This window comes from Sinocyclocheilus rhinocerous, unplaced genomic scaffold (assembly GCF_001515625.1).
Source record: "Sinocyclocheilus rhinocerous isolate Xijiao unplaced genomic scaffold, SAMN03320098_v1.1 scaffold2792, whole genome shotgun sequence".
NCBI classification, from domain to species: Eukaryota; Metazoa; Chordata; class Actinopteri; order Cypriniformes; family Cyprinidae; genus Sinocyclocheilus; species Sinocyclocheilus rhinocerous.
The window spans coordinates 295,198-309,184 of NW_015648609.1; the positions used below are offsets into that span (position 1 = coordinate 295,198).

Genomic DNA, 13,987 nt, shown 5'->3' on the forward strand with positions numbered 1-13,987 from the left:
TGTTGCTTGTAGTTAGATAGATTATTCTTATTTTCTTTATTTTTATTTGACAGTATAGTTTTTGCCTAAACATAGCACATACCAAGAACCAAATACATAAAAGAACCAAACCGAAACCGTGACTCTAAAACCGTGATACAAACCGAACCGTGAGTAAGTTGAACCGTTCCACCCCTAGTATGCAGCTCAGGCCTTTGGCCAAAGGGGATAATGTCACTGACAGCTGTCAAGGCATCCTAGGGGCAACTCCCATGGCTTGGTAGAGATGGAATTTAGTGCTCGCCGTGGTGCTTGGAATGCACCCCCCTCAGCATGGCAGCGTTGGTATGCCGTTCCCCATAGCGACCGCTAGAGGACACAGTTCGATGTTCCCTCGAAAGGGAACGTCTCAGGTTACGTATTTAACCATGGTTCCCTGAGAAGGGAACGAGACACTGCGTCCTCTAGATGTCCTGCCATGCTTCGGACGCAAGCTTCAGACGAAGAAGCGGATGACTGCGGCTCTCCAGGACCGACGTTCGCCACCCCTGTCATAGGCTGTCGCCGGCCAATGTTATTGTCGTGTTTAGATGTATGCTTCAGACACTGGTCACGCTGAAGGCGTTCCCCATAGCAACCGCTAGAGGATGCAGTGTCTCGTTCCCTTCTCAGGGAACCATGGTTACATACGTAACCTGAGACGTTTACCTTTAATAAAACAATTGCGCAGACCATGACTGTCTAAGTGTCAAAAATGTTTTTTTTTTCAAAGTTTTTTCAAAGTTTGTGTGCATGTTACTCAAAATATTCACAATATAGATCCCATTTTTGAATGGTCACCATTGGCATATAATGAAACAAAGACAGCTAAAGTCAAAAGATTTTACTAATAGACCTACCAATCTCTGTGTAAAAATAACATAATGATGCTGCCATCTTTATAGTCTTTTTTTTTTTACCCTCCTGTAATTTGGCTCCATCTCAGATGAAAATTGTAATTTTGACTCTCCTCTACAAAATAGTTGATTACTCACTAAATAAATATACATCTATGACATTTAATATTTAAAAAATTTTTGGAAAAATAAAATGGAGGAAAAAATTTTTAAATAAAAATGTGAGCACGGGAAGTTCCTGAAATTTGGTTGATTTGACACAGAATGACCCAGCTTTAAGTAGGCTATTTTTAATCTGTAAAATTCAAAATATAACCTCTGATATAATCTAACATTAGCCTATATGGGTGATTTTCACAAAATCTTAGTTTCAAAGATTTCAAATATTCAAATGTTTGTATCAACAAATTTCTTTTTTAAGCATTAAGAGCAAGGTCTGAAGTGTTGGCGAGCATACATTTTAAAAGTTTTACTGACAATTTAACACCTTTTTAAACATATTTCAAAACAAGTCCTTAAAAATCTCATTACCACAATAGTCTGAAAACCTCAATGTCATTGGGAAAGCTAATACATTCACATTTTTAAAAATGGATTATTAACAGTCATGCACAGTTACTCGAAACTCTGAAATAATTTTTAAATGAGCATTTTTATTTGATTTTCAATTATTTATCTCATTACCGCAACAACTTCTGCAATTTTCAACCTAATATTTTTATTATTTTGTTGAAAACTGACATATTTTCAAAAAGATGTGGCAAACCTGAAAGAACATAATGCATCGATTCTGTGCATAGGCCTACATTTAAAAGCAAACTACTATTTTCCATTTATTAAATAAACATTAAAAGAACACATTGTGATAATGATACATAGGTTACGGAAATGAGGTTGGTGATTTCGGTAATGATAATAAGTATACTAAGAAAGAATGAGGTATAGCTAAAAAGAATATAACATTTAATGTAGAAAATAATTTAGATAATATTGGCACAATCATGGATTCAATTTCAATCCGTTTTATTTCGCAGTGCTTCAAAAATACATAACATGCACAGGCTAAAAACACTAGGAGCCGTATTCACAAAACATCTTGGACTAAAAGTAGCTCCTAACTCCTAACTCCTAACGTTTAGGACTCACTAAATTTTTGCTATAAGAGTCCCCTTGTCCAAATACCTGCACTTGCGGTCTTTGCACTTGACTACTTATATGACATATTTCCTGTATTTGGTCTAAGTGTTCAAGTGAGCATGAAGACCACAAGTGTGTGTAGAACTTTTCATTACCTGATGGGACACACTTATGGTGTTTTAAAAATGCAAGTGTTTACAGAGCTTTATTTTTATTTTCAATACTTTGCATTTTAAAATCAACTTCTAAATGTCTGTTCAGTAGTCCCTATAACAGATGACACAGTTTAATTTTGTGGTGCTTCTAATTAAGTGATAAAAAGCAGTTGCAAATGTTCAAAATAAATATCCCCACTACTCATTTGCACAAATAAAATGTGCAACCCTTTGTTTTAATACCAAATTATATGTAATATCCAACTATTATTCATATTTAACATACATTGGAAAGGTTTCCGTAACCTCTTGCGAGATCTCTGCAAAAAGTCTCACGATTTATTTCCACAACATGATGCATGATGGGATACACTAAGCCTTGAATACCGCGGTAGTGGATTTAGTGTACGTTAAGGGCACTGCGTTTGGTTTTGGCCGTTTTGGTGTTTTTAAGACCTGGGACAGTCTTACGCATACGCACTCTCAAGAGGCCAAGACCGCAAGTGTGGGTATTTGGACAAGGGGAGCATTTCACAAAGCATTTTAATGCTAAAATCTGTTCCTAAATCTGTGAAAAATTTGTAGTAGTCAAGAGGATTCCTAAGTCACTAAGACCAAATCACAAACCATCCTAAAATGGCTGTTGCTGGCAGTCCGCCTCAGACGGTAATAATTTTAGAAACATCTCACAATAATTTCCCTAATATCATTATGTCCTTTTTTTCATGCACAAGTTGGGCAAGAACTAACAGCTATTCTTGAGCCCAGTTTGGATTTCTTTTACGTTTGTACGAAGTCTTACTATCATATCAGCCATGATTATTCTAGTCCGTTAATTAAAAGGCTGCTTATATGTATATCTGCTAATTATTTATGAGATGCAGACATGTTGAATATTTTAATATGACAACATTTTTATTTTAAAATCTTTATTTTATTATGGCAACATGATATCTCGTTCTACAGTATTTCTATGATTAAATCACTGACAGAGACTAGGCTTGCTGCATTGGTCGTTGTTGACGGTGTTACCAGTGTTAAGCCTCAACACCGATTACGTCACTGCCCACCGCCTGCCACCGTCTTTTTGATTTTTTTATATCAAATTTTTTTTTTTTATATTGATTTTTAAGGGACTTTGGTAATACTAATAATGGTGCAGTGGATCGTTCCTAAATGAATCAAGTTAGAACGAATCAGTTGAGTAAATGATTCACGATTCACAAAAAAAGAAAAGAAAAAAAAACAGCTTTTGGCGCTATCTACTGGAATAACAATACAGCCGCAGAAACAACCACTAAAATCCCCACCATTTATGCTTTACGCCGCTTCTCAAACAGAAGCAAAAACAGACAAGAAGTGACAAATCAATCACAACCAATCAGAAAAGCTTGTAGGCGGGCTCTCTCTGCAAGCAGCAACAAAATAAAGGGTTAGCCTACATCAGGGGCGCCTGCAGGATTTCTTCCGAGGGTACGCACAGAGTTTTTTTTTTTTTGGAGGTGGGGGGGATTCAGTGAGAGGAGAACGAATGTGTCACACGTTTTAAACTCAACAAAATGGTAAAATACATATATCAAGAGCATGCTCACAGATGAAAACAACAGAGAACAAAACAGTGTTGGATGAATTGGATTAGAGCCAATTTAGAAAAAGTAATAGAAAAGTGATTATATTTTGTTTAGTTTTTTTTATAAAGTTAATTTAGAAAACGTTTGGAGCATTTTTTGTTCGTTAAATGTAAGTTTTTTTATAAAGTAAGATCATAGCCTATGTTTGATCAACTTAGCCTTCTCAAATCATCACGACTTGCCTAAAATAAAATTTAAAGATATAAAACAGTTCAAGCATATCACAATATTAGTTTAAATGTTTAACCTATATAAATGTGCGCTGTTAGATGCATATTATCCAATCGTCTGTGCGGAGAGTGCAAGCTGAAGCGCGCTCTGCAGGACATGGAGGCGCCGGCGCGATCACTTGCATTTTTTTCTAACAGTGGAAACAACTTAAAATACGCAGTCATTTTTGCTCATAAAGGTAAGAGTAATACATCATTCTAAACTGTAAAGTGTCTACTTTTATTTGTGTGCACTCACAATATCAACAAAACGTTATGATTTTATAAAATAAAGAAAACAAATGCTTTCTGCCATCTCGGTCTTGAGCAGGAGCGCTTCACAATGATGAACCTAAACTCAGCGAATTGCCTCACAGACATGATAAAAAAATACAGAAAGCTTTAAATTGCTACTTTAAATAGAAAATAGAAACTCTTTCATTATGTAATGCCTATAGATGCATTTCTCTCTTAAGGCACGTCCAATGAGGAGATGGCGAGTCATTTTTTTCATCACCATAATTGATGTCTAAAATATAAAAATAAGGAAAAACCTAAAACAGGCCCGATCATAATTTACGTTTTATTTTATAATTCTGTACAATTAACAAATAAAACACAAATTATAATGGCATATAGGCTATGTAAAACTTTGTCCTATAACAGCTGCTTATATTTTCTGATTTTCATGTTGCTCTGTTCTGAATACCTTAAGATTTAAAGGGGTCATATGATGCGATTTCAAGTTTTCCTTTCTCTTTGGAGTGTTACAAGCTGATTGTGCATAGATAAGATCCATGAAGTTGCAAAGAGTAAAGTCTCAAAACCAAAGAGATATTCTTTATCAAAGTTAAGACTCTGCCACGCCCCCCTAAAACGGCTCGTTCTAACACTGCAACGCAATCTTTTCTGATATGTGAATTATTTATTAGCCTATTTTTTTTTTTTATCCATGAAGCAAATGCTTTAAAAACAGCTTTAAAAAAATTACTTCATTGCATTCCAGACACTTTTAAAGTACTTTTCACTATAAATTTTACGGGTAGCTTGAATGTAAAACAATGTCATGAATTCGTTCCCATTTGTAAAATAGGCTACAAATTAATTGTTGTAGGCTAACCCGATCTCATGAACGTGCGTATAGCACGATTTTCTGCTTCTATTTGGCATAATATTTATATGCAGAAATTGACTTTGGCATGCAAAAGACTGATAAATTCATAATTAATGGCATGGCTGGTTCAGTCGACAGAAATACGGGACACACAGGCCTATAATAACTGCTGAAATGTTTGCGGGGCAAATCTCAGGTCAGTCTGAGCGCTCATGGTACTCACAGTGCGTACAGCCTGCAGGCTCCACTGGCCTACATAATCAAATTAATGCTAAATAAACTATTTAAACATAATTCAAAATACATATTGATTTACACGATCATTGTCATAGAATACACTTCATTGTGTTCACAGTTTGAACTTTCTTGCTTCCTTTATTTTCATGATCTGAGGCAGGGGTGCCCAAACTTGGTCCTGGAGGGCCGATGTCCAGCAGAGTTTAGCTCCAACTTGCCTCAACACACCTGCCAGGAAGTTTCTAGTATGCCTAGAAAGAGCTTGATTAGCTGGTTCAGGTGTGTCTAATTGGGGTTGCAGCTAAACTCTGCAGGACACTGGCCCTCCAGGACCGAATTTGGGCACCCCTGGTCTGAGGTAACCTTAATTATCCACTCTCAATTAATCGCGGCTATAAAAGCGATGCCCAATGATATATGAACTCTAATTAAACATTTTAATAGTGATGTTACGTTCTGTGCCGAGGCTTCGGAGCGTGTGTCAAAAAATCCCGGCAGCTTTCAGTGAAGCGCGTATCGAGGCTTAATTGTATCGCTTTCAATGATGACATTCATTGATGATGTCCGAAGCCTCGCTTGGCCTGACTGGTTCAGGAAGCGGTTAAAATCTTGTAAATTCACAGTCATCTGCCCTGTTAAACCCAGCCACTTTCCAGTTTTAGACTAACAATATTGCCCCTCCTGCCTATTATGTGCAAAGACTTGATTTACACACATTTGATAGCCCCATTCATTTCAAGCCAATACGTTTATTACACAGTTATGTTATATTATGTTATACAATCATTATATAGCCTACAACAAAAAACTGTGAGAATAATATCTAACATGTTAAGTTTAAGCAGATTACTTAGCCTAAATCAATCCACTACTTAGGCTAAATTATAAAAGTTAGCAATTCTGTGTGCATACAAAGTAGTTTCGTGTATAGGCCTATATAGTCATGGACAGTGTTGGGGAAAGTTACTTTTAAAAGTAATGCATTACAATATTGCATTGGACATCCTTTGGGACATTAGTCTATGTCATTGTTTTACTGATAAATACATCCACTCAGTAACATAAAAACATGTACACTCACTATCATACTATTAAGTGAATGAGTTTATTGTTTAATTTTTCTCTCTGAAATTGCTCACAGTTATGATACAAGGGGAATTTTACAACTTTAAATGCATGTTCCTGCTCTGCATGGGCATTTTTTTTTTCATTTAAGCTTTGCTTTATAAGTGTATAAAATAGGAAAGTTAACAACAGGTATTGCTTTATTGTTTCATTTAAACAAGCTGTCTGTAAACAGGGGGCCGTGAACATCCGAAACCTTCTCGTTCGAGGTACATGGTACAGATAAAAGGAAGCATTTTATAAACTGATAGCCTACCATGTAGACACTGCAAATGAGCATTGCTCGCTTACAGCGTACATAGAGAAAAAAAACCTTAACAGGAAACCAGGAAGAGAACGAAAATATGCAGAGAGACTAACGGTGGGGGGTGGGGGAGTGCGTGAAGGCAGGTGTTTTTCTTTTTTCCCCATTAAACAATGTAAGGAAAGCAGTTCTGAGAAAATAGTGTGATTTTGGAGAATTGTTACGTCAAAGCCATGCAAAGAAAATGCATGCATGCACACAGCAATACAAGTCAAAAGCAAAGAGCAGGAATGGCCTTTGAGCTTCCCGAAGGCCACCATACCATATTTACAGTAAAACTGATCCAAGAACAGCTTTTTCGTCATCCATTGTACACAAACAATGATATGAAGCTGACATTGATATCAAGAAGTTCATGTCCTCCCCATAGAGGCTAAACTACATTCTTAAATTACTGTTAAATTAGCTTTTTTGTGGTTCATATGTTTTTACATACTATTTTGTTCTCTTTTGAAGCTAGGAAAGAAAGATTTGTAAAGTCCACGGTACTTATACAAATCAAGACATACGAAAGTTTCTTTAAACGAACAAAATTGTGTTGCCCTGATACAAACACATTATTGTCATAAATAACATTCAAGTTCTCATATATAATTAGATGACAATAAATAAGGACAGAGATAAAACAGAAGGAAAAATACAAAAATATCCACAATGTATTCAATTTTTTTTGTGTGTGTGTGTGTCTGCTGGTAGCGAACATGAGGAATGATCAGGAACAATATATAAATAAAACAGACAAATCAAACACTGCAATTCAGTGTCTACCCAAATCGATTAAATGAAACTAATTGTTCCATCACATAATAAATACAGAAGTACAAGGGTTAAATAATAATTAAATAAAGACTGGCAACACAAGATTTCAAATCTGAATCTACAACAGAACTAAAGCTAGTGTCACATCTAGACATTATATTTGTACATAATTATGTTCAATCTGTACAACAGAGATTCATTCATTAGGACAAATTCATTCAGTACTATTCCCCCACCCCATCCCAAGTCCCAAACTCACTGAAATCCATGTTTCAGTCCTTTTGCAGCAATGATTTCAGATCAAGTGATGTTCTTCAAACATAAAGTCATTAATAAATAAAAGAGAGCGCAAATGGAAACGATACAGTTTGAAAAAGTCCACATCCTCCACGACAAGCTCTCAAAGACATCTTTTCCTTCTCAATTTTATTTTATTTTTTTCCTATGGTCTTCATGAATCTGAGTGCAAACATCCTAGAGTTGCGAGTGTGTGCTGATGTCTAGTATTTTAAGTGTGAATCTGTTCCAAACCTAGTAAGCTGCCTTATTGTTTAAAGCATGATACACACTTTTAAGACTCCTTTGTTTAAAGACACTCTCTAAGCAAAATCAAGGCAAAAATTGTGTGCACCAGCCAGGTTTCCTGATTCGTAACCTCATAACGCACTTCATGAAGGAAGCTTATTTCAATCAAAAATAAAAATGTAATTGTGTCTTTTGATATCACAATTCTCACTTTTTTCTCACAATTTAGAGTTTATATCTCACATATTGGACTTTAACTCAATTCCGGAAAAAAAGAAGTCAGAACTGTGAGATATAAACTCAATATTGCAAGATATAGGCCCAATCCCAATTCTACCCCTTAGCCCTTCCCCTTTCCCCTACCCCTCCGTTTTGCGCGTTCACGTGAAGGGGTAGGGATGTCTCAATTCTCTTTTGGTTGGAGGGGTAGGGGTAGGGGTAGGGCCAGACAGCCCTTCAAACGAAGATTTTTCGGGACCACACTTCAAACGAAGGGGTATGAATTATCTCAGCGTAAACCGGCTTCAGCGGCAACATGGCTGCCCGAGCGAACAAAAAGACACATAAAGACGACGTATGATGACGTGTGACGTATAGTAGTGGTGTCCCAATTCTTAGGGGAATATTTTCACCCCTACCCCTTGACACTCTGTTTCAAGGGACAAGGGGAAGGGGTAGGCGGAGGGGTAGGGGAAGGGGAAGGGGTATAAAATAGAATTGGGATTGGGCCATAAACTCGCAATTTGAGAGAAAAGTCTTATTATGAGTTTAAAACTTGCAATTGCGAAATAGAAACTCACAATTCTGAGAAAAGTCTGAAATGTGAAATATAAACTCACAATTGCAAGAAAAAAAAAGTCAGAATTGTGTTTTATGTTTCAGCCATGGAATAAAAAAATAAAAAAGGTAATTGCGACTTTTTAATCTTAAATTTTTTTCTTGCAATTACTAGTTTATATCTCGCAATTTGGACTTTTCTTCTGAGTTGCGAGTTTATATCTCACAATTCTGAGTTTACATCAATTCTGAGAAAAAAAATCTGAATTCTGAGGGAAAAAAGTCAGAACTGGGAGATAAAAAGTCAGACTTGATTCTTAATTGGTTTCAGTAGAGTTTTCCATTAGCATGTTGCTAAGCTAACAACTTATTTGAAACACTCTTCAACTCTGTTACCGCTTTTCCACCAGGGCTTGTGCCAGAGCCGGAGCCCATTTGGGAACCAGGCTGCACTTTCCACTCAAAAATATCCTGGGCCAGTGCCCAGATCCTAGTTCCGAACCGGCCCCAAAACCTTGCTGGTCTCGAACAAGCAAACCTATGACATCAGTAGGCAGAGTTCAGGTAAATTAACAGCATTAACACAACAATTAAATATGTCAGTTCAGCAGTGGACAGCAGAATAGATCAACGCTCTCCTTCTGCAAGTGATAACAAGCGATTGCCGTCACAGATTGGTGATGGAGAGGGTTCTTGCTCACTGTCAGAGGAGCCAGTTCTGAACAAGTGCCAGTCTTGGCCGAGCACTGACTCCAGCTCCAGCACCAGCCCCAGTGGAAGAGCGGTATGTGTGACACAAATGGTGCTCCTGAAGTATGTGCACTAGAGGCTCAATTCTCAGCTGACTTCAGTACAGTTTGCAGTTAGCATGTTGCTAAGCTAACAACTGCACAGAGAGACTCAATGTTCAATTGATTTCAACAGAGTTTGACGTTAGCATGTTGCTATGCTAATAGCTCCATACTTTATTGTACATAAAAATACATAACATTCAAATATTGGGTAAAATAGTCCTTATTTTAATTAAACTGAGTGCTTTCTCTGCCATCTTTAACGCCATTTTTTACAATGTTTGTTGCATTGCATTAAGAGACTGCCTTATCATTTGATCAGAGTGAGGTATCTTAGAGGCAGCTCACTACGTTTTGGAACAGAGCCTGTTGGTGCAGCCAGTTCCCACTGGCTGGTCAACCATTTTAACAGGTTGGGGTGCTGAGATGATGGCAGGGGTGCACTCAGGTTGAGTGGGAACAAGTGTGGGTATTTGTATTTTAGTCCTCGGACAGAACAGAAAGAGGGAAGGGAAGAGTATGACGAAAGATGAAGCGTCCTTCTCCTTGGTAACCCGCTTGTTCGTCATGAAAAGTGCCGTCTGTCAATAAATGTCCATCTCAGGATGTCCAGGGAAGTGGGGGCGGAGTTTTAATAAGTTTTCTGGATAATTCCTAGCAGCAAAGACAAGCCGTCACAAAGGTGAGGAAAACAGGAAGACAGACGTAAAGACATGAAAATATCTGGGGAAGAAACAACAGGGGTTTGGGTAGGGGCTGGCACAACGACATGCAGAGATGGTGAAAGGGGAAATGTGTCTGGATTTGTGTCATAATTTGTTTTTAAGCAGTCATTCCATCATACAAAAGTTTGTCCAAATATAAATTCCATCAACTCTAAGATTATGTACATTTTGGAGTGCTTTTATGTTGGTACGTAAAGTTTTAGGGCTGCTCCTGTGTCCCAACGGATGCCACCAGCTTGGTATTGTCCCTGGGATTGCCCGCTGGGCATTTAGAGTCACTAGGCTGAGGGTCGTGGTGACGGGCGTAAGGTGGGTGTCTGTTGGGCGTGCCAGGTGGAAGAGGCACCTGGCCGTTCTTCTCGTCTGAAAAAAGTTGTTTAATTACGTCAAAGAAGTTACTCAATGGGCTGCCTAGGTACACAGATAGGAAGAAGAGGAAAAAAGAGAGACAAAGAGAGAACAAATAGAGAAATGAACAATGGGTTCACACGAGGAGAAGTGGACAGAAAGGGGAAAACAGGAGAAAGGAGAGAAAGAGGGGAAATGTCAAGACTAAGACATGAAGAAGCTTTTAGGGCCATACTAACTTTTAATGTTGAAAATTCTGTACAAGATGAGGATTCCCTGGTTAAATCAGACAAAACCAGCTTAAACTGGTAGCTAGCTGCTTTCTAACTGGCCATTAGCTGGTCCAAGCTGGCTTGCAGCTTACAGTACATTCAAGTTACAATATTTTACCAGGATGTCTTTCTTGGAAATAGAAACCATAACCATGGTGTTGCTAGTGCTATGCTGTATGAGTTGAGCAAGATGAACATAGCTACAGCAACATAATTAGCTGTAGTTTAGATGGTTGATAAGCTGAACTACCAAATGGTGGGCACCTGGCTAAGTTGGTAGACCATATTAGACCAGATAAATCACCTTGACTGCCAAAAATATGCTTAAACTGGTTTTTCCAACCCAATTTCAACTAGGTTTCCACTAGCTAGTCAACCAAAAGGTTCTTTCACACCGCGGGAACCTTTTCATTGTACCTGAACTAATTGTGGAACTACCCACTTTTAGCGTGTTCGCACCGCAGGAACTAGGAACGGTTTTAGTTCTAGGAACTCCGTTTGGAGGAACTAAATTAGCTCCTACTTCAGAGCAGGGTCTAAAACAGTTCTATAGGAACTATCAGTGACGTAAGTGTATTGGCCAAACGCATGCGAAACACTGGCCACCTGGCATTTTTAAAAAGCCATGTAAACATATTTACTCCACGAACATGGAAAACAGCGATAACGGCATTTACCTGTTGTCTGCAGTGTTGTGTTCTTTTCTCAGCTTCGATGCTATGTAACATTGCAAGTTGTCATTAAAAAAAATTTGTCTCTTAGCCCAACTTTTTGCTCTTGCAATCGCGTAAATCGTGCGTTTACATCTCCATCTCCATTATAAAAAGACATCGCTGTTGGCCGCTTCAGAGTTCCTGCTGCTGGTGCGAATGCAACCAGGAAAACGGCCAGAGGGAGAAATTGGTTCTCTAGGAACTACCCTGCTGGCTAGTTCCTAGAACTAAGTTCCTAGAACTATGCGGTGCGAAAGCCCCTAAAATAACACTCTTGGACCAGAAATAACCCAGCTACCATGTTCCAAAAGCAACTTGACTAACTTAAATGCTATGACCTGTTTTTTCCAGCAACATCCTTGACCTAGTTGGTGTACCAGCTTAGCCAGGTCCCCAACAGCTGGTATGAGATGGTCAACCATCTCAACCAGCGTGAACCAGCTAGAAACCAGCTACCATTTTCCAAAACAGACCAACCATCTTAAAGTCAATGTGATACAGCATTTGCAATCCATTTGGCTTCCGCCAAGATGGTTGGTGGGACTGTTAAGATCTGCTTTTTCCAACAACATCCTTGATCAAGATAGTGTACCAGCTCAGCCGGTAGTTCAGCTGGTCAGCTGTCTAAACCAGCTACAGTGTTCCAAAACAGAGCTACCTCCTTAAAGTCAATATGAAACAGCATTTACAACCCATTTTACTTCAGCCAAGATGCATTTCCAAGTGAAACAGAATATTCCCCCCAAAATTAAGGTGCGAATAGATTTTTCTCCACAGGCAATTGTTTGCTGAGTTTCAAGATGGAGTCAAACCTGAATGCGAGTTTGCAGTTGATTGTAGCAGACTACTGTTTTTGAGGAAGCTATTTGACCTGGAGGCTGAAGGTCATCCCCAAGAGCATCTCTAACACTTCTTTTCAAATCTATTTTTATTTACATTTATTTGAAGTACCCTACTTTAATAGACAATAAAAAGCTGCTTAACTGGTGAGATTGGTGTAACAACAGTACCTAAACCAAATAAATAGCTTTAGCTAACATTATTTCTGGCCAGTGGGCGCCAGTCAGAAAGGTTAGTTGCTTCATTTTGCTGAAAGACAAACGTTTTTAATTAGGTTGTACTAAGTCATTTGAAATAAGACCAGGAACATGTATTAAGAATTGATTTTGATTTCATGTTGACTTTTAGGGTTTTAGCCCTGATAGAGGTGAGGCACATGGCTTTATATAGCCAACATGAGAAAGGCTAGATAATTAGAAAAGGCTCTAAAGTAATGAGAGAAGCGATGTGGCATCTGCACATCTGTCACTGCAGAGAGAATGACACGCAGATCAGTCAGGAAACCCACACATGGGTACAATGTACCCTTTAATCTTCATTCTGCTCACTCCTCAAAGTCACATAAGCCAATGAAGTGTCATCTGTCTGGTTCAATTATACACCATATTCCACAGGCGGAATATACATCAACAAGATATCATCAAGCACTCTATATTCGGCCTTGTTTTTGTGATTATGTTCATGAAAATTTTTGGGATGAAAAACTACAATGTCTACAAACATTTTCTTCGCCAAAGTCTATACACAGCGACCACTGCTCAAATATTTTATTTATTTTTTTTGGAAACTTTCTTCATCTAAACTACATCAGGACTTCCTCAGAATTGTGAGATATAAACTCACATATAAAAAAAAAAGTTTGAACTGTGAGATAAAAGTCGCAATTACCTTTTTAAAAAAATTTTTTATCCTGTTGTGAAAACAAGCTTACATAATATATCAGGATTTGCATTTACACATTATCCTTCACACAATTATATTGTAAACATTTAATTAAATAATTTAAACAGCTTCAAACTCTTGAATAACTTTCAAAGAATGAATGGCACAAACCTCACAAACTTCACAAATGCAGTTCTAGTTCAAGAACTGAAAAACTAGTTCCTTCACTCATTCTAGCAGACTTCTGTAAACTTTTTGTTTTTCGACAGGCTAATTAAAAACCTGTGCATCCTGATTCCTGGAACTGGCGATTTTCAAAAGTTCTTGGCATTTGTGTGTAATATGCAGCAGACGGTCTGTGAATAGTCCATCTGAGGCTCAGACTAGCCTTGAGCTAACTCTGACTGCATGAGAAACCCCCCTTTAGTGTACTTGGTTTAGTATACTTCCAAACGCATGAATACACATGCAAACCTGCACAATAACTGGCACTCAGTCAGTGGTGTGGGGTTCATTTGAACACTTGGGGGCACATAAGAGCCTCTGGTGTACATATGCACAGCCTCGT

General features: G+C 38.0%; 1 protein-coding gene across 1 annotated transcript in view; it reads right to left on the reverse strand.

Annotated features, from left to right (window-relative positions):
* Positions 1 to 9,856: 9,856 nt before the first annotated feature.
* Positions 9,857 to 13,987, reverse strand: part of LOC107709932 (serine/threonine-protein kinase BRSK2-like) — a 223,172-nt gene continuing 219,041 nt past the window's right edge. The window contains exon 18 of the mRNA XM_016514603.1: positions 9,857 to 10,775. Coding sequence (XP_016370089.1) covers positions 10,564 to 10,775 — 212 coding nt within the window. The 3' untranslated portion in view covers positions 9,857 to 10,563. The remainder of the gene's footprint in view (positions 10,776 to 13,987) is intronic.